Genomic DNA, 26,900 nt, shown 5'->3' with positions numbered 1-26,900 from the left:
GGCCTTACTTCTATCCACACTCCCCCAGGGCTGTGCTGGTGCAGGCTCAGCGTGTGCTGGGCTCTGTGTGTAGCTGACATCTGTGCTGGAGGTCACATCAGGACCATGATCAGTCTGCTCAGCAGTGACCTATTTACTTCAGAAATAGTGCTCAGTGCAAAGCCTTTCTGTATTCATCGTAGAAACATTAATTATGCACCCCCCCCCCCTCTTTCCAGACAGCCTCACAGCTCCTGCTCTGTCTCTGAAGGTACCTTCAGGGCTGAGAATTGTTTCCGAAGATCTCCATAGATTGCCTTCACAGTAAGTATTTATTTATATGTTACACTGAAATGGAACTGAGCAATAAAGAGAATAGTTTGCTCTTGACAAAAATAAGTTAATACACAATATTCATAAAATACTATTAGACGGAACATTATAGCAAATACAACAAATTTTGCAGAGTATTTTTTTAAATAGATTTGTATAGTACATTCCCGACAAAGAAAAATAGTGCAGTTTTATTTCTTACATCACCTCCTCAGGCTCTGTATATTGGAGAGCTGTTTTGCTCATAGTTTTTGTTAATACTTCACTCTTCAGACAACAGGCAGACACAAACTGAAGCGCTTTCAGGCCTTCCAGCAGCCATGCTCTGCCCTATGGTTAGTGTGGTGTGCAGCTGTAAGCGATGGTGAGGTCAGAGTGTGCACAGGCTGCAGTACAACTTCTTGGCTTCTCATCCTGAGCACATCCTAACCATTGGACGTGTGGTGGGTGAGGAGTACAGCATATCAATCACAGCCTCCCTCCTCCTGTCATTCCCACTGTTACTATTTTAGCACTGTTAGCACAGTGAGGGGGGTTTCCTTCTAACCCTCCTCCTCCTCTGCACCTTTTTTCAGAGTTCTGTAGGCTCATCCGTTCTCATTCCTGCACTGTGACTGTGGCACTATGGAGCGTGCAGAGCTGCAGGTTTGTTCTGCTGCAGTGAGGGGGGACCCACACGGCGCTGCCTGCACAGCTGGTGTCACAGTCTGGCTCAGCACCTGAGTGACACCCATGAGCAGGAAAATGAGGGTAGGGACAAACTGGTGTTGTTGCTTTACCCTCCCATCTAACATTCAGAGACTGCTTTAGCAGCTCAGTTATTGAATAAAAAAAGCATGCTGCTTTTTATTATTATTTTTTAATACCTCCTTCTGGAATACTTCTTGTTGTTTTTATTTTACTTCAATCATAGAGAACTAAGCACAGATGACACTTGTAGAATCAAATCTTGCTCTTGCTTGTGCAAGTCATGCTCAGCTCATTAGGACCCAAAGGCGTTACGCATCTATTGCAAAAGCAAGAGAAGCTGCTCACTACCTGTGTGGTACCAGGAGGGAGCTACCAGCCAGCACTGAAGGCTTTGGACAGAGTAATTTGGTTCCCTCTGCCTGCTTTGCTACAATCTGATTTTAGAAGCTCATCTGAGTTGACAGCTGCTTTTGGGAGGCTCAATGGAAACAAAGCTTTGTAACCCAGCCTGCTCTGCATGGTTTTGAAAAGAAAAATACTTCAAACTTTATCGCTGAGGTTCAGTAGCAAAGGGAGGAGTCCTTGAAATGCAGACACCCAGTCACTGAGTTTTCTGGGAGTGCAGGTCACACCAATCCTGAAATCTACAGTTAATCCCATTAGTAAAAAGCTGCTCCCTTCCTCTCGCTAGCTGACACAAAGATACACTTAAAAACAACACATGCTGGGAAAGCAGTAGGAATATAGGTGATAAATTTTATATAGTGTGATGAAGTGCTGGGATAGCAACAGACAGCTCTATCGCTGAGCCCCAGCTAACTATAAGTCACTTTTGCTCTCTACAGAAGATGGGTTAAAATAGATGTTTCTGAAAGCATGCAGCCAAGCACAAAAGGAAGAGGCACAGAACTGTCATGGTGTGTGCAAGGACGGCTCTACAAACCAGCACAACATGACAGCAAAATGGATCCTGTGCAACAATTTAAACTGCTTAATCGGGCAAGTACCAAGACTTGCTTGAGTTAATAAATGCCTGGTTTGTGTTTGCAGGATCCTGACGGAAGTCCTCCCAGAAGGCTGTGCAGTGTCTGCTCTGTAAGTAGGATCTGAACTTTATGGGACTCTGCACAGATGCAAAGAGCGTGGGATTTGCAAACATGAGTAAGGAAACTGTTTCTATATGCTTAAACTGTGTTAACCTGAACTATCTTAGGCAGATTTGTCATCTGGGAGTACTTGCCAAGTAAATTTGCAAAGTAAAACAAGGGCAAGTTTGTGGCATATGTAGGCCATGAACACTCAACAGCATGAGCTAGGCAGCAACGGCTAACCAGTGACTCTAGCCAGCATTGCCAGATCTTCACTGCTCATCTAAACCATGTTACTTACTGTAAGGCTATTCTCCCAGGTGTTAATCTTATTTTACTTGCTAAATATTCTGAATGTAAGTATGAATGTTTTAGCAACAGCATCTACATGTGCATTTCTCTTCCATGTTCAAGACTGTGAACTGAGCCCACAAAAGTTCAATGCTTGCCCCACTTCAGTATTGGATCAGGCCTTACCTCCTGAAAAATTCTGGCAGAGCACAAAATGTGCCAGTAAAGTCAGAATATAAATGTTCTAATATGTCAAATACCCCCTTTTTAAATCTCAGTTATGTAAGCAGACAGTCTTCTAGAGAGAGAGGGAAATAAAAGAATGCAAAAAGTTTCTGTTCTGAAATACAAAGTTGAGTGTAACAAGGACTATCAAACACAAACCCTATTTGGTGAAGGAAAAGTTCATTTTTAAAAGTATTACAAATCTGGTTATTTATTACATTACATGGAAGATGCAATTAAAACACCATTTTGAAGTTACAGTGCAAGAAATGCTCCATCCAGTAGCTCACAGCACAGCCCATGACGGTCTGCTCGTTATCACTTATTTTCAATCAATGTCTGCACTTTGTAGACAAGGTCTCTTGCTATCCTCAGTATTTCCTGGGCATTGTGATGTTCTGCCATTTCTAAAAGACACAGACAAGCATTTTTAACTGTCCACAGCAGGAACATTTCTTTTCTAGCATTGATATTGTTGTCATGTTAGCACTCATTAATTAGCGTAACATAACACCAGAACAAAAGTATTGGCAGTGGTCTAGGTTTTTAAAATTAAAGACAAGTAAGTGAATGAATCCCTTTGTGCCACAGGTCCTGGCATTAGGATCTGATCCTTCAGGTGTTAGTTCTCATGCTGCAAAAAAATCACAGTTCACGGAACAGGAATGGGAGGTCACTACCAACCCATGCCTAGGAGCAGCCCTCCTGGACTCTAAAAGCCATAAAGCTGCAGGACCAGAACAAATTTGATGAAAAGATGTCCCTCCAGGAAAGGACTTCTGCAGGACCCTCTGCAAGTGATAACACATTTAAGAACAGCTTCTTTTACCTGGAGCAATGTGGCTAAGTAGTTCCCCATGCAGAGGTCCCTACTAAAAGTAAAATCAGGAAGTGATAGCAGCTCCTGATAGATCATAATACATGTGATTTTTGTTGCTCAGTTTGTTTTTAGGAAAACTGAGGCGCTGCTGTTTGTGGGGCAGGTCGGATCTTCAGCAAGTACGTGAAAATCTGAGCTCTTCACACACATGGAAAGCAATGTGACTGAAGAGGTGAGAGATTCTCAGCTTAAAATGAACAGGGACAGCAAGGACAGTGAACAACTGCAGATGGTTTGTCAGAGGAAGGGAGAAGCAGCAGACCGTGGATAGTTGCTGTTTATTGCAACATCTTTCTTGAAATACGTCTCTTACCATTAAAAAACTTGATGATATCAGTGAAGTCCATGTTGTTATCACGGATAATCTCTCGGTAAACTTCCACAAGTGCTAAGGCAATGAAAAGGACAAAATGTTCTGAAGAGATGTGCTTTGCTGCCCAAATTACTTCCCACACTGTAAATACATCCTCGTACAACAATTCTGAATGGGAATAAACATTACAAGAGCATCTGATTATTCAAATTGACCATTTCTCCCCACCCCCCACTGTGATGTCTTTCAGGCCTTATAAAGAAAATAAATGTACATGATGATGACTCCTTTTCCCTCTCCCTTTCTCCTCCAGCCAGTTCCTTTATTAGTGCAAGTATGGCAAGTGAAAATTAAAAAAGAGCACAGATGTAGTGGTGTGACTTAATCCCCAAAAGTACCCATGTGATAGCACAGGTGGGCCCATTTGCTGTTGTTAGGGCTCCATGACAGGTTGTGAATCTGAATGCATAGCAGAGGTCCTTCTAGTACACAAAGTACATCACTCAGCAGAGTTCAAGAGCTACTGAGCTGCCCCTCGTAAAAACATTTTGCTACAGCCAGACATAGGTCTGTCCAGTTTTGCACAACTCCATAGGCATAAAACATTATTACCTCTTTTAAAGTCAAGCAGGAACCAGCGATAGCAGAAGTAAAAGTGAGTGTAATCCCCGTTCTGATGCATCAGTTCAAAAAGCTCCGAGTCTAGAATCTAACATGTAAAACATCAGATGTTGGTATCTTGTCTGAAAGTAGCCAAGTCCAGAGGTGTTAGAGGCTGGTGAAATTTTGTGCTGCTCTCTATCACCTGATTCTATAGTTATTCTGAGCAGCTACCTTGCACAAATCTGCCTTTCATTATGCACTTGTAAAACGCCAGTGGTATAGCTGCCCAAACTTGCCAACTGTCTGATAGATGTCTTAAATGCGTAGAACAAATTTAGTCATTTCTCACAGATGCTGTCCTAAGGGTTGCTGGATAATGAGGATGGCATCCTCTTGCTTGTCTTGCTTCTGCTGCTCAACAAAAATGTTGCAGCTGTGTTTGTTTGCTGCTTGTGTTTTCCATCCTGACCCTTTATTAACTGGATCTCTGCATTCACTTTATAAATATATATATATATATATATATATATATTTAGATTACCACTTACAAAACCAAATAATGGCTTATCCAGATAATTCTTGCAACTATAAAACATTCAGTAAGCATATTGTGTAAACACAAATACAGCTATGGCCTATAAATCTGTAATACTTTTTTTGCTTTTCACAAATAGCAGCATTTGCTTTTGGAAGAGGAATGTAGGAATGGATATTGATGTAACTCTCTGACTTTATCTGGAGCTGGACTGCACCACAGAGGTGAGCCGTTCCATGGTGTAGCTGGTGTAACGGAGACAGAAATTTGAGGAGTTTGTTCTGTCAAGTTAACCTGAACTGACCTGCTGTAATACATACTCTTTATCGTGACAGCAACTGCTGCCCCCTAAGAAGCAGGAAATCAGTTTGGGGGTGCACAAGCATCTTCCCCAGCTCTGAAGTACCAGATGGCTAGGAACCCATCAGTGGAGGTCCTGCCCTTCACAATGGCATCATGGCAGTTCTCAGCCTCTGAAACAATCTCAACTTCATTTAAATAGGATTCAGAAAGACTCACTTGGATTAGAGACCGCATGTTGGCAAAGTGAGTGTCCATAGCACCTCCATTGGGGAAGTTTTGGCTCATCCTCTTCATCAGGTGGCTGAAGCAGCTGTAAGCCAGTTGATCTGCAGATACAATACATATAATGCAGAACACTTAATTGTTGCAAGTCTTCTGACTTCCTTGATCCAAAGTAATGCACAGCGCAAAAAAGAAAAAAAGGCTTTCCCCTTGCTGCTCCCTAGCCCCATCGTCAGTACTTAGATGAAATGGAAGAAAGTAGCTGAATCTGGACCACTTTTCTTAGTTATGCTTCAAAACAACACAGCTTGAGGTTAAGTAGGAACACAGCTGCTTTGAAAATCTACTAAAATTTAATCTGTAAATTGGTCATTAAGCAGGGAATCCCTGATATACTCATGACTGTCATTTCAGAAACAACCTCACCTATTGAAAATGCAGGTAAGAGCATTAGGTATGTTCTTCCTAATAAGCTAGCCTAACTTAAAACATACAGCCTCTAAAACAGCAATTACAAGGTCTCCCAAAAGATACCAATACGTTTCAAAAGAAAACCTTTCCTACCATTGTCAAGTATAACCATCAAAGGAGCCAGGAGGTCACACATGCCTTGGACATAACCAACTTCTAGGTGCTCCCAAACATAACTGTAGAAAGAAGAAAGCACAAGAGATAATAGGATTTTAAAAAATCCTCTTGCTATGCCTTCACCTCAAGACTTTATCTTGCATGTAAGATCCAACTCCTTTTGAAATTGTGATGTTCGACAAAAACAATGTTAAGGTTTAGTGATTTTCTGACAATTCAGTTTTTCCAACTCATTAATACAAAATGACAGTACTTCTGTCTCTTGTAACATGGACTCTCACAGTAGGCTCTTTGCTATGAAAAACTAGAGGAATCTCATCAGGGGAGGAAGGGTAGAGAGATGGGCCTAAAAGCAAAGCAGCGACAATGATCTGAAGAGAAACAAACTAATTTACTAAATAAGATATTGGAATGCAAGATAGCACAACATAATACAATATAATTGGAACTGAAGCTAATAAATCAAATATAATGAGAGAGTATCCAAAAGCTGAAGGCCTTACTCTAATGCTGAGGCGAGACAATCTGGGGAGCTCACATACTGCAGAGATCAAAACGGGGAGGGAAAGTGTTTTGTGGATGGCATTTATCTTTCCCCCTGAATGAAAGAATGGAGACACAAATAACAAAGTCCTCTGGGGTATGTAGTATGTAGCTGTTCTTCTCTTCTGAGAACCAAGTACCCAGAACTGGGGCACGAACTCTTAACTCCCACTGCACTACATGATGTTATGATGTGGAACACCAATAACCAAAAATCATAAAACAGTGACATCTATTTTTGTGTTGTTTGGTTTTTTTGTATTCTAAGTGGATTCTGTGCTAAGTGGAATCTTTATCTTTTCCAGGTGTTAAAGTCTATGACACATTCTGCCTTAAGCACGTTCAGTTGAACAGCCTTCCTGACAATTTGCATGCCCATTAGTGAAACTGGTTTTCTATTCATTCCAGCTGGTCTTAGTGGTCAAACACTTTGATACAGTTTGATCTGAAGATCTTCATCTTGTCTATTCCAGTGGATATCCCTCAACACTGCATCCGTTCATCTTCATAGAACCCCGGTACAGCATGGATATATTATCAGCATGAGTAGGAAACCAAAGTACATTGAGGGAACAGTCCAAAGTGGCTGATGGGCTCTGGGGTCTGCCTCTTAAGGTAGAAACAAGATTTCTCAAGTCTGCATTTCCAACTTAAGCCATCTGTTGCACCTATACTTTCTAACTTACCATTCCTCCTTCTTTCAAGTTCTTTTAATTTTATGGTTTATGACAGACATGTGAGAAGTAATTCAGTTTACAAGCTGTCCTACCTGCACATAACATTGCGGAGTTTTTCCAGATTATCAGCAGTAAAATACCAGTAATTCCGGTCACATCTCTGGACATCTTTATCAATTCTGTGCAAATTTAAGGCAACGGCATCCAGTAATTCTATCTATAAGAGAAAAGTTTAAGTTAGATCTGCTGTTCAGTCAGATGCAGGCTGTTATATCACTTTTAGACAGATTTAGAGACCGATGATAAGCAGGGAACGTGGAGCTGTAGCAGAATTCATGTCTTTTTTCTCCAACTTGACTCCAACTGATGACTGCCTTAGTGGCACTATGGAGGAGAACATCCCTCAGCAGTGGCGATAGACCGAGCTTAGAACAGTCCCAGGTACAGATTCACTCTAAGAATCAACAAACCAAAAAAAGTAAAATGGTACTTTGGATTTTAGAGAGCACTGAACTAACTACTCAATTACCATAAAGAACTAAAAATCTGAAATACAGTGCACATAAGTTCACTGATAAGTGGCCCAAGCCTGTGCTCTTTACAAAGAGTTATGTTCAACAGCTCCAAGAATAAAACAGAAACAAAACCTCAACTACTAATCTGTCAGTGATGCCAATAGAGATGGTGGAGTCTTTAGCAAAGCTCCTCAGTTATCCTCCCGCCACCTGCAGTTCTAGTTTGAGACAATATTAAATCCTATCTGAAATCCAATATAAGTGCTTGCCATAAAAAGGGAGGTGATGGCATGTAAGTTGTGACTTACTGTGTAAGATGCAGCACAGACAGAAGCAACATCCATTAAATAATCCACCTGGGAACACAGCTGCTCTTCTGCTACTGAGTCCTGAGGCTGTAGTACAGCTGACTTGGCTTTCTGCATAGGTGCTATTTCTGGATCAGTCTTTTCCATGTCACTGCTGGCCTCTTCCTCAGCCCCATCTTCAAAAGAGACGCTCTGCCCATCATCAATACTGGACAAGATGCCTGAGGCCACAGAGTAGTTCCGTGAGGATGGCAACCCAGAGTCAGGGGAGTCAAACTCTACAGACTGCTGCTCTACAGCAGCTACTGCTGCTGGTGTGTCAGCAGATACCACAGTGAAAGTAGGGTCTTCTTGACATTTTGAGTCTTGTTCTGCTGAATCTGTTTCATCTACAGATATAAAGACCTTAAGGCGGATGAGGAAAGGGGAAAAAGTTTCAGGTAAAGCAGAAGAGAAGAGAGAAGTGAACATTAACATAGCAAATGACTCTCCAACCACAATGGTGAAATAACTTCATTACTCTTGGGAACAAGATAAAAAATTAATAGAGCTTCCACACATGCAAGAGTTCTGAACTCTTCAGTCTTTATACTGAAACTGTAAGTCTAAAAATAATATCAATTTATGATCTTGCGTCTGTCTCCTAAAATGATGTCTCCCCTTTCACAATCTTCAATTAGAAAACCTTTGTAAAGCAGTAAAGCCTCGCTACTTGCAACACCAACTCTAAAAGCTTGTGGCCATTCTAAGTTATCATTGAAGGGGACCAACATATCTTGGGCCTCAGCTGCAATGCAAATACCTTACCTCACAGCCTATTCTCTCTTGCCTTAGTGAAATCACTTATCAGGTCACTATTTCAACATATAAGTATCAGTTAACTATTTCAGGTCTACGTAAGTAGCAAATGCCCAGAGATGCTTTTGGCACAGGCACACATGCTCTCCTTTCCAACAATATGACTATAATTAAAAACCCCTTTCTTGGTTATTCTCCAAGGTGTAAACTCAAGTCTGCCTTTTCTACTGTTTAGCATCTTTACCTAAATTGACCAAGATGCCCTCTCCCAAAATAAAATTACACTCAACTTCTCAATCAGGTACAGGACAGAATCAAAAATATGCTTCAATAGCAGCAGTCTTCTGCTCTTAAGCTGAATTTGAAAAATTCACAACAAATAAGACCCACAAATAAGAGATCTAGAAGGCTATTCCACAACTGAGAGAAGAACCTGTAGTAGGTGAACCTTAACGCCCCTTAGAAAGGGTCTGCTTAAGAACAGCTGTAGATTACCCAAAATACAAACCTGCTCTTTGCTGTATCGTGGAGAAGCTACTGCTTTAAGTTCCATATAGGATTTAAGCAGCTCCAGAATGATAATCTGTGAGCTGTGCACATTAGCTCCCACCACACACACACACACTGCAACATACAAGTTCTGGGAAGGGACACTTACATCATTGCTGATGGTGGAGTCCCTGTGAATCAGCCGTTGGACATGGCTGTCAATGCTGCTGCCTGAAGAAAACTTGGCCAGTGTGGCAGAATGTGATTCCTTCTCTCGCTGCTTTACAATGACCTCACAAGCCTTCCACTCAGCCATAACCTTCTCATATCGGAGAGCAATCTCTTCATCCACCTGTGGACAGACAGACTGATAGATACTGAAATGCTGGTCCTCCTGGAAAGATGGCATTAAAAACAAACAGAAGCAAGAAAGGGAGAACTAATGCAAATGTAATATCTCAAACAGCTTTAAAGGGTCCTGAATCCTTCTTGATAGAGCAGAAATCACTTGAAAATGCAATGACAGGAACAGTAAGTTGTTACAAAGGAAAAACAGCTGGATATTTACTGAAGGCAATAAACTACCACTGAAAATGCCAGAAAAGATTAATATAAGTACCCATATCTGCTATCAACAGCACTTCAGTATTCAGGGAAGAGCTAAAGATGTCACTGACTTCCATGTGAAACCTCACACACAAGTCAGATGCAATCTGATGGAGAAATAGCTGGCTTTAGTTGGATTATTCCCAACAACTCTGTTTCCCTTTTTTCTTTTTCTTTTTTTCCCCTCATCTGTTCCACCTCTAACACAGCTCTTGCAATGAATTCCAGGTCACAGGTTTGTTGACATCGGCTTGCACAGAATTACATGCTGGAACAGAGTCCTGAATAGTAGAGATCCCTGACCATATAGCATAGTACAGTGCACATAGTCAGACCCAACCACTCTGGTTCCCATAGTAATAAAACTTTTCTTTGCCACTGCTGGCTTCTGCTGAAAAACAAAGGCAGAATCCCCCTTGAGCAATTTAAGGGACACATAGTAATTTCGCTATTCTGTCGCTTGTCAAGAGCTGAAGAGAAACCACTGTTGTGAGTTGGCTCCAGGCTCTACTGGTTGCAGTGGCTACCAGACCATTCATGCCAAGAGCTGCAGGCTTCTTGTCACCTGAGGTAGCTGCACAGTCACACGTCACAAAATACAACTGTTAGTGGAAGGCTGGAAGACAGCCACGCTTCGGAGTCTCTTGGATGCCAATGGACTGCAAAAATACCATCAGGAGGCAAAGGTGATCAATCACCCATGATGATTTCAGTTAAGGATGTGAAAAGATTCCCAAATGTGCTGACTGTTCCCTTCTTTTTCATTTAATAGACTCTTAGATTCAACTGTATGCTTTATTTAGCATCCAACAGTACACTTCTTTGAGGAGTCAGTTATTGCTATTACTTATTACTAATGTTGAATAGATCACAGGAATTTCAGATAAGGTTTGAAGCACCCCTGTACTAGTATGGAACAAATTCAGGGGAAATAGCTGCCTATAGGAACCTGTATTCTGCAGTTCAATTATTTATGCCTTGCAACATGTCTTTCTACATTTACGGTAATTCCTTTTTTCAAACTGACTCAGGTATTTAGCTCTTCTTGTCAAATCTCTCATGTTCTAGCTGTATTAATGCATATGCTCTATGAAGCTGGAGCTAAAATCCACGAACTGTGGTTTGATTCCCATCTGGTCAATTCAGACAGCTCCAACTGAAGTCCAAGCAGACAAACACAGTACCTTGTAGACAGAGCAGTTATTTCAAATTAACCTGTCACTCATGTTTTCAGTAGCATTTTGCCTTCAGAATATTAAACAGTAATAAAAGCTAACATTGTAGTTATTTAGAAAACAAAACTTGTTATTCTAATCCCCAGAAATTTGTACTTACCTGGTCCATTTCTTTTTTGGCCATGCCAAATTTATAGTGACCTAACAAGAATGGCCATACTTCCTTTCGAATGTCATGCTGTACTCCACCATAATAAACTTTTCTTAGCAGTTCCAGCTCCTTGTAATTCTGCAGCAGTTAGTAGAAAAAGAATACATCTTAATTTTCTTTAGGCGTCCTCATATATGGTCATTTCCAACTACAGAGACAGCGAAACACAGCCATGTCTAATAAATCCAGTCTAATAAAGTTGCCGTGTCTCTTACGAAAACAATCTAATTTTAATAGATTAGAGTAATCATGAGATGAGTGTGCCCCAGTGGCGCAGTGGTTAAGGACACCGCCTTGCAACACTGGGGCCCGGAGTTCGAATCCCCCCTGTGGCGCAAGTGGTAGAAGTGCCGCTCTGCTAAACAGAGGCTCGAATCCCGGGGGCTGGACTCGATGATCTCTAAGGTCCCTTCCAACCCACACGATACTATGATACTATGATGAGATCAATTGCTTAAGATTTCATCACTATCTGCCGTCATCAGAGAAGCAAAAGATAAAAGAGGAAAAAAATGACTGCCTTTCATGAAAAGTCATCCTGGGAAGACCAGGAGGCACCTTTAATACTTCCTGCACACAATTCTAAGGGATACCATGCTCACCACATCAGCACATTTGAGCTAGTTTAATCATCATAAAGGTATTCTGTGACTTACTTTTCTGTCCTTCTGGTACTTGCTCCAGACCTCTTTGGTCAGGCCTCCTGCAGCACTGGATGGCTTGTCGGGTGGGATGATTGTGTGGTTCACTAGGGCAGACAAATGCGTTCGCACTGTTGATAAATGACGGCAGTAGGCAAGCCCTGTGTTTGGGGAGGAGGTAAACTTTTACAAACCAATCTATGTAGTATCAGCTGCCTCTTCAGGATCGAACTGTGACATTTTAAATTTGCCACTAATATTCCTTCCTGAAATAAATTTGCATTTGTACTGTATAAAACTGAAGAACTGCAATGAAGCCAAAGACTAAATCAGTCTTACACAGACAAGTAAAACCCAAATAGTATTTATTATACAGCAACATAAAGTTACGTTCTGTCTTCACTAAGCGTCACTTCTCCCATTGCTACATTAAGCTTACAAATAATTGAGTTACAAAGCTACAGTGGTTGTGTCACAACCGATGCAGTGTCCTGAGCTGATCTGACTCAATAAATTTGTGTCTTGACTCCTTTTTAAAACACGTATTACATGTTTTCTAGGTAAGCATATGAGACTCACAAGGTCTGGATCTAAGATGCTTTACTTACATCCATAAAAGGCTCTGGAAATGATTTGTCTCTTCATGCTTTCACACAGCATCTTTAATGGAGTCCTGTGGAGACACATGATGGTAACATGATAGGTCACAGGGTCACAAATCATTGTGATCTTTATGTTGATCTCCATGATCTTCACATAGGGATTCTTTCATTGCAGTAAGATTTATTTAGCTAAGGAACAACATCTAGAAATAAAACTTTAAAAAGCATATTCTCACTAGAATTTTGGCTCCAAACAGATGATTCTGTTGCCTTTAGCTACAACTGCTTTGGTGCATTGTACAGGTCTTTGTCCAACTAGATGAGTTGTTGCCCTTTGTTACAGTTGCTAATTACTTATTAAAGACCATATTTCTAGAGTTGAATTACATAAAACCACACACACACACACAAAAAAAAAAAACACATTGCAATTTTTCTATCAAAATATGAGTCTAACTTACTAGATTAGTTTCAATAAACCAAGTTTCTTGCTATATAACTCCTTCTTTTTGGGTCAGAAATTATTTGAAAGCTGTTAAACTGCTACCCGTCATCTCTGTTGCAGAAATCAATAAAACAATGCTGCTTTTAACTGTGGCACGAGTTTTTCCAGTTGAACTCCCTGCACAGTTTGCTTACCTGTCATGGATGCAACTGCAACAGCTGGGTATATCGTAGGGAGAGCTGCCTGTTGAACAGGAGATGCACGAGGAGCCTTGGCTACAGTGCTCTAGCTGCCATGAAAGCAAGTTTGCCCCAAAGCCTTGCATTTCTATCATTTCACTGGTGTCTAGGGTAAAAAAAAAAAAAGAAACAAAACAGCAGGCCATCATCTCTTACTCATCTTTCTGCCTTCTGTGTATCCTGACGGCTTCATGCTTTACCTCTCAGCAGGCTTTGAACCTTGATTCCAAAAAGGGGAGAGCATCATCTTAGTTACTTCAGAAATACTGCTCTCACTTTAACCTAAAACCAGCTGCATGCTGTGCATGTTCACTCAAGGCCAGCCCCTTCACAATTGCCCCTTTTTTGCCCATGCACACATCCCAGTACATATTTCAAGAGAGCAGAAGCGGGTGCTGCATTAACAACTAAAACTGGTTCCTGTGAAATGCTAATGTTATTTATAGCTAGAAGAGATCATCTAGCCTGATCTTCTGTTTAATTCAGGTCTCATAATTTCATTTTGCAGTTCCTCAAATCAGCCATGCAACTGCTAGTCCAGCTAGAGTGGAAGTTTAAACATAAAAAGAAATAAAAACTGATTGATTCGGGTACTTTCAGAAGATGCTTCTTTCCCCCCTATTTAGAACCAGATCCTATAGTATCCAGCACAGAAGGATAGTTCAAGCCCTACCAAAATCAATAATGTGTTTGTAAAAGTAGGACACTCTGCAGGAAAATATACAATGGTACACTGCAGCTTCTTGAGTCATCACCAAATCCATCTGCTTTCTAAACCAGCTTCAGTGAGGCAACACACACCAAAAAAATCACCAGTTGCCTTTATAAAACTTGGCTTCTGCTCTTCACCTTTTCCAGTGGGCATTTGAGCTTGTGGTTTTCTTGTTTTATGACAAATAAATAAATAACTGGCCTTTCAGCTCACCCGTGATTAAAATTAAGGCAAATGCCATAATACTGTATGCCACTGAATTAACATTTGTAAGCAAAATCCAGTCCCCTGGGCCGTGCTTTTCAGACATACATTTGTTGGGTGGTAGGGGCAAATCCAAACCATCTCATGCATTTTACATCAAGGTAGCAGAAAGCATTTTAGTACTGCCTGTTAAAAAGTGGGCATAGGTGAGGAAGAAATGGGAGTAAAACCATTTGTTAACAGAAAAAGCACAGGCTCATGCGGAAGCAGTCACGTATAATTTCACTTCACAAAACAAAGTGTGATGAAAAAATGCTCTTCACCTTAATTCTTCAGGAAGGAGCTGAATGACCTAGTATTTATTGCAGCTTCTCATTTGGTTCAAATGAAAATGATTGGGCAAACATTTTTAGATCATTTTTTGCATCCCCTCTACACACAAAAATAATAAGTGGGTTTTTCCAGCTTTAATTTGTAGATATATGTATTTTAGAGAACAAAGAAAAGAACCCCACAGAACCTAAAGATTCAGATGAAAGGTACCAGAATTAATGAAGAATTAGAGTGAACAGCATCTTTTACTTAACTGTAGTGGTGTTATCTGTAACTTCAGCTACATGCAAAAGTTGAGCATGTTGCAAAATGTAAAAGCAAATGGCCAGCAAACCTGCTACAACAGCGTTGTCATTATTTAAAAGGGATCTTGCTGGACAGACAACAGTCATTCCAGTCTATTTCAGCAAGAATCACTACTCAAATAGCAGACACAATCCTACTACACCCTTACCTTTAAGACTAAAAACAAAAAAAAACCAGTTATCTGACAGTCATTTGAGTAGGATGACTTAAAATTGCCATGGACTGACTAATTACTAAATTGTGCTTCTTATGTTTTAGGTCACAGCATTAGCCTCTTATCATTGTACATGGCAGCATCAGACCTTCCTTTCTGTTATCACTCGCATCCAGAAGTGATCAATTAAGATACAGGGGAACTTTCCAAAACAGCGTCTTTCTTCAAGGAAAGCAAAATATATTGGAGTTTCTTCCCATCCATACCTCCCAAGAAATCTCTGTCAACTTGGGCTGGGCTTTATTGGCTGCTAAGGGTTATTCTCTTGGGATACACATACATCCTGACCTACCAGGAGAATCTCACTGCATACAGATTCATATCCTATCTAAACAAAACTTACACTGTACAGATGCAAGCAGTTACAGTCTCCTAAAGGTGGTTGCACCAGACCAGGGCAATCATTTAGAACTAAACTCACTGCTATTTAACACTGTGTTTGTGAGGACATCAGGAAAAAAAAACCAAAATGAACGAAACCCCAACACATGCTAACAATGAATTAAAAATACAGAAAAGAACCAAATTTGCAAATAGTTGCTCTCCTTCCTACTTCTGCATTTACCCAACTTCTAACAGCTACTTTATAGCCCGGTAACAGAGAACTTTCTGTTCTTGCTGGTAAATTCCACTGAACAGCAAAAGGTAGCAGCTTTTGTTTTTTATTATAACAGGAGCATGCTGGATTTGGCACACGTACTCATGAGGTACCGAGGCCAGAAGTCTGGTGGCATTGAAGCTGTGCAGTCACTGGTAAGCCTAGAGAAGGGAAAAGACTTCACATGAACTAGTGGACTGGCCTGGATGACATCTGAACAATTGCTCTTTGAACAATTACAAGCGTTAGAATTGTAGCTGTGTGGGAGGCCTTTGGCCTTGGGAATGGATTTTATACACTATTCAGCCTCCTCTTTTGAGGAAGCAAGGGCTTTTTAAGTCTCCAGAACCACAGTACTACAGTACACAGTACTACATCCTGGATGCTTGTTAATGCCTACACTTCTTGTGAATGTCAACTTAATATGTCTTATGAACAGCTTTAGGAAAAGAATGAGATGACAAAGTTTTAGAGGGAAGAATCTTCCAGCTCATCACCTGAAACCACCTAGTCTACAAATGGAAGAAATGAATCAAAGCACCCAACCACAAAAAAGCATCCATCTCCAATCTTCTCTGCAAGCTTCTACTACCTTGCAGAGTTATGCATGCTCATACCATCCTGGGGCTCACACTGTAACTCCCTACACTTCTGTTCTCCATATTCTGTCTGCAAAGGCACTCTCTGAGCCTTTTCTGACTTGGCTCAGCACAAGCCACACTATTGTAATGGTGTCTCTGATCCTCTGTATGAGGCTGCCCTACCCAGTTTTTTATGCTTTATATGAAAAATGATCCCTCCTCCCATGAGAACACGCTCTAGCACCCAGCCATTATGAAGGCAGGGCAGAAAGCCTCTGGAAAGAGAGAAGATCAGTTTGTTCAGGAGCACAAATGCTCATATCAGAGGGAAGATGCTGCTGTTTCCACTTCCCGTAGGTTCTGCACACATTCCCAGCCTCTCTGCAGAGACAACTTAATCTCTGGATCTCAAGGCACGAGTGAAATGTTTTGCCCGGTAATAATGCCAACACTGTTGTATGCATCAGTGGAACGAGCTGCAATAGAGCTCTGGGACACAGAGGGAGGAGGATAAAAACCTTTCATCCTATTAGGAGCTGTGAGGTTCCGAGAGCAGATCATTGATAGCATTGCGTGTAGCTTATCTTCCTCCTCCTCATCATCGTCAACAGAGGCAGAGCGGCTGGCAGCTAAGTGGTGGTAGTTAATAGTTACTGCTCAAAGAAAATAGTGAAAGAGGAGCATAAGAAGAGAGAACTCAATTCTGTGGGAAAGCTCAAAAGGTCATGTTCAGCAAAGACAAAGGGTTTGGAATCCTGCCCTCTTCTTGAGGGCACAAGCTCCTGTGTGAGTGGGTATGAAAAATGAAGTTCTTACAGAAAAATAGCATGCTCCACCAAACACAGGCTAGCTTCTCATTGTGCATAGGCTGTTCCCAGGGCACGTATGTCAAATCATGGCAGTGGAGGAAGGTCCCAGTGCCAGCCTGCAGTAGGCAAGCATGCTCTTTAGCAAAACTCCATGGGAATTCAAAGCTCCAGCCAGCTCCCCTCCACCATACCACATCCATGCTATAGACTCCTCTTTTCCACTCTGATACCCATGCCAGAACCATCTGGGCAAGACACAGTCTGCTCCCAGTTCTGTCTGGCACTACAAACACACAGGGTACAGGCCTACTTCCAAGGAAGCCCATGGCAGAAACTAGCTCTGCCCTGCACTCAATAGGCAGGTCTGTGCTAAAAGTGCCCACAGAATCTGCAGTCCCCTCGATTCAGGCAAATGGAGAAGATGCTTTTGCTAGTGTATGAGCACACAAACTTACCTGTGTCAAAGTCAGAGGCCCTAATAAACAATGACTAACATTGTGGTTCAGTCCCATGGGGTGAGGAGGGTTCACTGTTGAGATTTCTGCTTTCTTAGCTGCAGTTAAGTCCCAATAAATCCAAATTCCCTGTAAATGTTAGGGTTTTGTCTTCCTGGGAAATTCTTGGGTTTTTTGGTTTGTTTAGGTTTTTTTGTTTTTTTTTTTAAGAGGAGTGAAAGCTGTTAGAGAACTAGCTCAAATGCCTTCTTGCACGTAAGGAATTCATATTCGCTGATGACATGAGGTGGTTTGGTGCTTGGAAATTCGTTGTTTCCTCAGAAGGGCATTTATTTATCCACTGCTGAATTCTTGCTTCCAAGCCAGGTAAACTCAACCCAGGGAATTCTTTGGGGTATTTTAAGATGATTTTATGGTGTTTTTGCTTCATTTTGTTTTTTGTTTTTTTTCCTAATAGAAACATTATGAGCAAGCAGTATGACCAATTAAAATATCCTCATTTCAGGACCAAAAATACTCCTGGATAGTAAAAAAATATTTTGGTCTCAGTTTGCAAGCCCAGGGGAGTATTTTGAAAACTTTCTCTGCAAAACACAGAGTAAATGTAACATTTCCTACCTCTACTCCGTTTCCTTGAAGATAACAACTTTGTTAAGGAGACCTACAGTTAGCTGTATCTGTAGATCACAGTTATCAGTCAAAGTTTGTGGTAGATTTTCCCATTACCACTCCCTGTCTCCTAAANGGTTTTTTTAGATGTGTTTTGTTGTTTTTTGTTTTTAAACAAAGCACAACAAAAGCACTTACTGTTATCGTGCTTGTGTCCTGGATAGATAATTCTGAACACGTAGTCTGTAGAAGTGTCTTCAGCTGACATTTCCTCTAAGTCCACTGATTTGTTGCTGTTCCGTTTTCGAAGCTTTGGAAATACCTTACCCTAGAGAAAATAATGATCATTCAACTACCAAATACTAACAGAGTACAACAAAGTAAATACTTTGGATTTTTGGCATCTTAAGTCTTAAAAATAAGCTTTCTACGATGGGAGAAAACAACACTAGAATGATAGACAGAAGGTTGCTTTATGAGTACTAAATGCAGCTTCTCTCTGTGCTTAAAACACAACCTCTTCTTGCAACCCACAGAAGGTGGGCACCAGCTTTTTCAGTAATCCAGATCCCTGACAGCAAGTATTTCCCAGACCATTGGAGACTCAGTCCCTATAACCTGCAACTAATCTATCTGACCTACTGTATTTTAGTAAGACAAAAGACTCCAGTTCAACGCTCAGTGTGGCAATGATGGTATAAATAAACTTTAAGGACAATCTTAATGAAAGTCAAACTGGACTAAATGGAGTTTTTTTGTTTTCCATTTTGATTTTCGTGTGCTTTAAAATAATGCCTGGACTCTGCAGGGCAGGGTGCTGTTGCACACAAACTGCAAGATCAGCCCTAACACAAACAGGTCATCAGAAAAGGCAGTACCTTGCCCTGTTGGGACCAAAGTGGTGGTTCCAGCTGACCACGAGGCAGAAGACCATTTTCCAGACAGGAAAGAAATGCAAGGAGGTGACCTCCCTGGGGAAAGTGCAGTGGAGGCTTCTGAGTTCCATCCTGACTCACCAAGACTAATGTCCATCTGCTTTCTCCTGCAAAGGAGGACAAGGGGAACCCATACTGTTACATCATAATGTCTACTTGTTGCTCTTACCTTCTAAGTAAGTTTTATTTGTGACCACCTCTAAGTAGATAAACTTCTAAGTCACAGTATAACATAGGTGACCCCAGTCCTTTCACCCTAAAGAAGCTCAGGATACAACAAACTGTGATGGGTCTCATGCAGAAACATTAAAGTGATTCTGAACATTAATAAAATAAATAATAAAGGACTAAGTAAGTATTTGGTGTATGGCATAAGCTGACAAAGTACACATAATTTAGAATGAAAACCAGCCTAATGTATATAACAAGAAGCTTTTTTTCTTGTGAGAATTAGCAATTCATATTCACTGTTATCAACTCTTCTCTATTCCATTGTCACTACAGACTTAGCACAAATAATGAAACCTGCTCTGGGTATTCTTTTATGCATAATAATCTGAATTTTGAGTACAATTTTCAAAAGCACGTAAGTGAATTAGATTCTTTATTTCATTTTCAAAATATAATGAATGAGGAACATAACTCAACAGAGTGCTTTTGAAACTTTTACCTCTGGTATTTCTCCCTCTATGGCATCTAGAGGCACCTGGTAAAGGGGAGATGTCTCAAGAGCAGGTGGTGTTCCATAGCATGGCTGTGCAAGTTCCAGTCTGGTAGGTAGGTGCTGTGGCAGGACCACCAAGTGTCTGTCATCTTACGCAAACAACAAAAATCATGTTGTGTACACACCTGGAACCTGTTGCTGAAACAGCCTTCTCAATGAACAAAAGCAAAGGATGTCATATTTCATGTCTGTCATCTGATTCCCTCTTATCTATGAATCTACTGCAAAGCAGTGAGGCATCTTATCAGCCACTGAGATCCTGGGCAGGCACAAAACGTTCTGGAAACGGTAATTCAAGTGAGGAAAACAGACTGGAACAAGTCCTCTAGATAGGACTCCAGGTTTTAACACCCATAAGCCTGGGCTGGTATGGTGTAACTGGTTGTGTTAATGGCACACAGGGAAAGTGATCATTCAAGTGGCTTTCCCACTCACGTATTTTAAAGCATACATTTTACTTTAAAATATGTATGCATTTTAAAGTATACATGTCTTTTAAAGTAGGCTCCTAGTTCTAAAGGTCCTTTAGTCCAACCACAATTCAAATCTGAGTAAAAAATAAATAAATTCTATATGTTCATTCTTTGCTCTGTGATTTTGACCTAAAGCTCATGGTAAGGAAAACAATGGGAGAGATGTTTTCTTCAGACCCCCCTCTTTCTAAAACAAGCAGGATAGGGTAGTCAGAACTCAATGGGCAAATGGTGGCTGTGTTACAAGCTCTACATTTCCACAAAGGTTGACAATCCCACTAACAGAAGTTGTTTTTTCCCCCCCCTCTCGTCTTGTAATGGTCCATGGATTGAGGCTTATGAGGCTCATGCTTACAGAACCAACACGTCTATGTTTAATAACTGCTGCTGACAGGTTCCCAGAAGTACTGATCTGCACAGATGACTCAGAAAAAAACAAAGGACACAGAAAGAACAACAAAGAAAACAAGTGACAACTGGAGCGTTGTTAGGCAGGAAAGATCTTACCAGGTTTTCAGTCAAGACATCTGAAGAAGAAAAATGGTCTGTCTCCTTTTGCATTAAATCCCTAACAGGCACCATATAAAATGGTAGCAGTATCAGCAGCATTAATATTAATCTGGCAGACAGAGGCTTTGGGGGTACCCCTCATGAGGAGAAGTTTTATGCTTACGTTGTTGATGGCAGTGAATACAGACGATCTGGCTGAGTGGCACTATTAATGCGTAGTCCCAGTAAATGCTAATAGGAAAGGAAAAAGTGCAAGACAATTTTTTTTTTTTTCTACATTTAGGAGGGCCTGCAGCTCCAAGCATGCAATAACAAGACTTTGCTAAGTTAAAAACTGCTGCTAAATCTGACTAATTGAGGTAAATCAATAGTCAAGTTAAAAAAACCAAAGTACTAGTACTCCATAGTAGGTACATCTGACACCAATCTGTTCAGTAGGGCCTTTTTTGCACCCCTTTCCCATTCCCACCTCCCCAGGTCAGAACAATGTTCTGGTTAACATTAAAATGCACAGGGCACAGACTTTATGGTGGGATTGTAGCTGGGTTTCAGGACAGCAAGTTCACTTACGTCTTGCACACATTATTGCTGAGGCTCAAGCTTACAGATTAAACACTAGAAACAGCTCTGAACCTTTCTGAGAACAAGCCCTACAATTTAGTATCAAAAGCAATGGTAGTGGACTTCAGCGAAGCTCTATTAAAAATATACATTATTTTAAAAAGAAAAGAAAAAAAAAATGGGGTGGATCAAGCATTAAAGAGCACTGTTCTGAGGCTGAAGGAAGCATCCCCTGAGGAGACATACCTACCTGATTCAAGACTTCACCTATCTTTTCACAGAAGTGGAATGCCATAATAGAAGAATAACTCATGAACAAGAATGACATTACAGATCTCTCTTTTGAGGCTGACAGTAGCCATTTGCTTGTCAAGTGATTTCTAACTCTCTGAAGGAAGAACTGTAATGATGGAAGGTAGAAAATACCTGGAGAAGCAGGCTTTGTTTTCCACCTAAAAAGGCCTTATATCTAACTTACTTTGTTTGGTATACCCCATTTGTGATGTCTATTATTTCTGTATCGCTCAGTAATCCAGGGAACTCTAGAATAAATAATCTGGAATCGACCAGTGATTACTGCTGTTGTTGTTTAACAACCACGCTAAGTGATTTTTTTGAAGTTCATTTGACAATCAGTCAGTTAATCTCAAGTTTTACCACATATAAAGTGACACATATTTATAAGTAACACTCAGAGATCCCCTGCAGGGTCCCTATTCATTCCAATAGATTTAGATTTAGTATTTAGACTCCACTAAGGGCTTGTATGTGACTGAGGGCCTCATCTGCACCTCTGTTTCTTTTCTGTTTTGTCATTTTAAGACAAACTGCACTATAGAACATTCAAACAGAACCTGAGCTGCCTGACACCTCAACAAGTACATTGTTCCGAAGCCCTTCAATTATATCAGTTTTGTTACACTTATGCCATTATTGCCAATTTGCAAGGAAATAAACACCACAAATGCTTCCAATCTTCTTCTGAATGCAGTGACTACCTTTTCTCCAGCTCTGAATCTCCAAGAGTTCCATTCATTAGCTGATTTGGAGTCCATTTTAATGTCAAACTGTCTGCTGACTGGTGAAGCGAGAGATATCCAGGAATTGCCTCCAAATCATCCTTCTGTTTGCAGAAATAAACAGAAAAAGGTGAGTGTACACACAATTTTTTTTCTTTTCCTCCTCTTGTTTGTGCATTTGGTCACGTTCTGTACATGCCAGCCTATTTTCATTTGGCCTAATTACACTTCAACATCCAAATCCTCCACAACTCTGTCATCCACACATTTAAATCTTGAGTGCAACAAACATGAATGAATGCAAGTAATAAGATTTAACACAACACAGTGATGGAGCACTGAAGTATCCTCGCTGGAAGCAAGAAGACACTGAACTAAGAACTATCAACCTTGTTCTCAATAGATATTATGTTATGATACTTGTATTTTGTCAGTGATAACGAAGCCAATTTCACAAATTCAGTAACAAGGATCATACCAAATCACATATAAAAACAGCAGAGAAAGATGGGCAATTTGGCATCACTGCATAAATATCCCTTGTTTCTCTAATAGTCAGATGGCAGAAGTTTCTCTATCAGTTCAGTTCCCTTCAGCACTACAAAATGCCTTCCTTGCAGACAAGACACAAACCTAGGCTTCCACAAACGTACAGCTCATTCTATTTTTCCTTCCATTAAGAAATGAGGATCACAGAGATCTAGACTTCACATCTGGGCTTGCTGCACTCGATAGGTTATTGTGACAATCAATACTCCAAAATATCTTTAAAGCTTTCTAAGTTTCAAGTCTGAATTCACTTATAAAAAGATGAAAACCACCATTCACCAAATCCTTACAAGATGCTTATTTAATGCAACTTACTCTCCAAATCAACTATGATAATTGTTTTGTTCTTTAATTGCCTTGCAACGTCCCCCAGGATAACCTCCATAACTTCTCCAGGGACTGAGGTTAAACCAAGAGGTCTGTAGTTTTCCAGGTCCTCCTCTCACACCCTCTTTGTAGATCAGTATAACACTGGCTAGCTTCCAGTCAGCAGGAACGTTCCCTGACTCCCATGACTTTTGGTAAATTGTTGAGATGGGTCCAGCTATAACATCTGCTAATTACCTCTGTAGTTCAAAGTGAATCCCATCAGGTCCCTTGATCTTAGAAAACTGGTCCCTTAAAATTTCTGTGACCACAGATGGAAAGTCACTGCTCCCCAGCTTCTAAAGTCACAGATATGCTGCAGCTGTGTGTATGGGCCCAAAACTCAGTGTACTTACTGGCTGGACTAAGACATTGTTTTTCCCATATAGGAGATGCGTTCTGGAATTCTGGTGCAAAGACTCCACATATTCTCTTGCTGAAGCAGCAAAGCGATCTTCTGATGTGCTCCCACTCGAATGTCGTTTCCGGATCTACCATGTACGCACAAACAGAAACAGTCAAGGCAGATCACGCAGAATAGGAATGGCTCTACCGACAGCTCCATTCAAACCAGCTTCTGTACTGGAATTTCTGGAGCCAAGAAACCTTGCAGAAGTTATGCAGGCTCTTCGTCATCCCTGGCCAAGACAGCTCACTTCTTGTGAACTATCTGGTCAAATAATGCACATTAAGGGCCATGTAATTTAGCCCTGGATCTCAAACTTTTCTTAATAGTGTATCTGGGCCCAAACGGACTTTTAGTCTGTGATAAAGGCTGCATTACTGAACGAAAAAAAAGAAACAGTGTTTTAAATTCAGATTTCTTCCTTCTGAGATATTTTTATTGTCAACTTGTGCCTTGTAACTTTGAAATAGCTGCAGAGAAAATACCTACTCCTAGTGCTGGGCGCTTTGAAGGCGAATCTTGGCGGCCATGGACTCCATGAATCCGATGTCGCTGAACAAGCTCATCTGCTGAAGGGTCTGTCCAGAAGTGGTCGGCTGTCTTCAGCTTGGTGTACTCCAGTGCACATGGTCCAACTAAGAAAGGAGCCCAGGAGACAAACATGAGTCTATCTGCAAACCTACTAAATCGTATACTGCTGGCCAAGTACTGAAAGTAGGATTTGCTTCTCAAAACAGATGAATTATTAATGATTGCTTAACGATTCTACAGGGATCAGCCAGCCAACTATATAGACAATATGTATAACAACATATCATACATAGGGAAAACCACACGGCGAGCTGCAAGAGCTCCAGAAGGCTCTTGGAATCCATCTATGATAGCTTTTGTTCAGCTATTGACAGACGACCAAGTCAGCGTTGCTCGGACCTGCTGCTCACCAACGCTGTAAAGGAGATCATCAAAGGCTCAAGGTGGAGATGCCTGGGCTCCAAGCGACCAGCCCTGGTGAGTTTGTGAATCTCAAAGCGATGTGGCCTGGCAAAAGACAGGACCAGGAATGCTGAACTTTAGAAGAGCTGACTTTCAAGCTTCTCAATGGAATGCTGGCCAAGATCCCCTGGATGCGACTGCTCCTCAAAGATAAGGACGTTGAGGAGAGCTGGCACTGATGCAAGGATGCCCTCCTGCAAGCACGAAGAGGTCTTCCATTCCCCTGATAGAAAGTGGCAGTAAGAGTAGAAAACCGGCAGGCTCAGCAAGGACATGCTAAGAGAACTCAGGGGAAGAAAAGGGTGACAACCTGGTAAACAATGCGTGTCACCAGGAAAGAATACCAGGGATGCCGTCGCGAACTTGGCAGACGATCGGATCAGGAAAGCCAAGGCGCAGGCGAACTGACACTTAGGCGAGGGACGCTGAAAAAACAATAAGAAACCTTTACCAGTACATTGCCAAAGAGACAGGCAAAATGGCGTACCTACTCTGTAAATTTAAAAGGAGAAAATGGCTTTCAAACAGATGAAGAGAAATCTGTAGTGCTAAATGAGTTCTGCACCTCGTCTTCACTGGTGGCCAGGATCTAGTCTTTTCACGTCCTAATCTGCACCCCCCATACCTCTCATGTGGGGACCAAGGAGGTAAATCCCTCCCCCGAAGGTAGAGCAAGTCTTGAAGAGTGCCTCCTTAAGACTGAATAGTAATTAAGTTAGGTGGCCAGATGCGTGCATCCAAGCTGTACTTAAAGGAGCTGGCTGAGGTGTTGCGAGCTCGCTCCTCAATCCATCTTGAGAAGTTTCGAGGGACTTCAGGGTGAGGTCCGATGAACTGGAGAAGGTTCACTTCACTCCATTTACAAGAAGGGAAGCAGGACGACCCTGGGTAACTACAGCGTGAGTCTCACCATCTGTGCCGGAAAGATTATGGAACCAAGATCCTACACTGGACAACAATCTGATCTGCAAAAGAACAAAGCTAGTGATCGAACAAGCAACAGCATGGGCTTCACCAGGGAATGTCAATGCTTAACTAATCTTTGGCCTCTAAATGATGGAGTGACGGTGTTGGGATGAAGGGAAGGATAAGGCGACCGATTTCATTGTACCTGGACCTAGCAAAATGCCTAATGACAATGCGTACCCCATCAACATTCCATCATCTCAAATTGAGGAGGTGATTTGATTGGCATGGACAACATAGATGGATAAGCAATTGAGGTTGAAAGCCGTAGACAGAGGGTGGTCAACTGGCCTCTATTCCAAGGTTGAGGCCGTAACGACGCGGATGTCCCCAAGGTTCTGTCTTGGACTCGGTGCTCTTTAACAACTCTTTATTAATTGAACATCGATGAGGGAATTTAGTGCACCCTCCAGCAAGTTTTCTGATGACACCAAGCTGAGTGGATGCAGTCCATACGGTGAGGAAAACGGATGCCATCAGAGAACCTTGAAAACAGGCTGGAAAGCGCTTGGTGAAACCTTAACGGTTCAAACACGGCAAAGTGCAAGTTTTTGCACTTGAGGCCGAAGAACTCCAGGCACTGGGCAGGCTGGAGGAGTTTGTCCTGAGAGCAGTCTCGGCAGAAAAAGACCAGGCTCCTGAATCAGATGAGAAATAACATAAGCCAGCAGATGCGCTCTGCCAACCGAAAGCCAAATGATCCTTGGGCTCCATCAGAGAGATGGGGAGGTCAAAGCCAGGATATGGAGGTGATACGTCTCTCTACTCTGCTCTTGTGAGGCCCCAATTCTGGGATATTGGTGATCCAGGTGGGAGCCTCACTACAAAAAAATATGAGATTTGAAAGTCCAGAGGAGGGCCACAAAGATGATCCAGGGGCGTTGAGCACTCCCTATGAGGACAGGCGAGGGAGTTGGTTGTCAGCCTGGAGAAGAGAAGGCGGGTGACCTCATTCGCAGCTTTCATACCCTGAAGGGGAACTTACCCCAGAAAGGATAAACTTTCGAAAAGGGCTGACTAATAGCAGGAAAGGAAATGGTTTAAGTTGCAAAGAGAGGAAGATGTTAGTGGCTTTAGGTTGAAAGTTCTTACTAGAAGTAGTGGATTCAGTGTCCTGGAATCAGGCGCCGCAGTGAGGTTGGTATGCCTTGTTGCCGTCCTTATGAGTATTCATAGGCCATGGTTTGGAACCGGGGGCCTTGCAATCCTATTACTAGTAAGTAATGTTGTGGTGCCTCGCTAGGTCAGGGTGGAACAACAATGAATTCCTTGAGGTCC

General features: G+C 41.5%; 1 protein-coding gene across 7 annotated transcripts in view; it reads right to left on the bottom strand.

The window, feature by feature from the left end:
• Positions 1-290: 290 nt before the first annotated feature.
• The window catches only part of SGSM2 (small G protein signaling modulator 2), a 48,344-nt gene continuing 21,734 nt past the window's right edge, over positions 291-26,900 (bottom strand). Inside the window, exons 6-24 of one of the 7 annotated variants that reach the window (XM_032448499.1) lie at positions 24,153-24,298; positions 23,614-23,748; positions 22,322-22,446; positions 20,926-20,993; positions 18,999-19,162; positions 18,319-18,448; positions 16,766-16,900; positions 13,255-13,405; positions 12,622-12,686; positions 12,029-12,174; positions 11,322-11,450; positions 9,550-9,774; positions 8,094-8,498; positions 7,363-7,487; positions 6,027-6,109; positions 5,457-5,566; positions 4,412-4,508; positions 3,800-3,967; positions 291-3,013 (exon numbers count right to left, since the gene is read on the bottom strand). In XM_032448499.1, coding sequence (XP_032304390.1) covers positions 2,925-3,013; positions 3,800-3,967; positions 4,412-4,508; positions 5,457-5,566; positions 6,027-6,109; positions 7,363-7,487; positions 8,094-8,498; positions 9,550-9,774; positions 11,322-11,450; positions 12,029-12,174; positions 12,622-12,686; positions 13,255-13,405; positions 16,766-16,900; positions 18,319-18,448; positions 18,999-19,162; positions 20,926-20,993; positions 22,322-22,446; positions 23,614-23,748; positions 24,153-24,298 — 2,696 coding nt within the window. In that variant the 3' untranslated portion in view covers positions 291-2,924. The remainder of the gene's footprint in view (positions 3,014-3,799; positions 3,968-4,411; positions 4,509-5,456; positions 5,567-6,026; positions 6,110-7,362; positions 7,488-8,093; positions 8,499-9,549; positions 9,775-11,321; positions 11,451-12,028; positions 12,175-12,621; positions 12,687-13,254; positions 13,406-16,765; positions 16,901-18,318; positions 18,449-18,998; positions 19,163-20,925; positions 20,994-22,321; positions 22,447-23,613; positions 23,749-24,152; positions 24,299-26,900) is intronic. The other 6 variants (XM_032448501.1, XM_015881061.2, XM_015881062.2 and 3 more) reach the window with 6 other exon arrangements.

This window comes from Coturnix japonica, chromosome 19 (assembly GCF_001577835.2).
Source record: "Coturnix japonica isolate 7356 chromosome 19, Coturnix japonica 2.1, whole genome shotgun sequence".
NCBI lineage: Eukaryota > Metazoa > Chordata > Aves > Galliformes > Phasianidae > Coturnix > Coturnix japonica.
The sequence above is the reverse complement of the archived record's forward strand: the minus strand, read 5'-3'. Positions and strand labels throughout refer to the sequence as shown.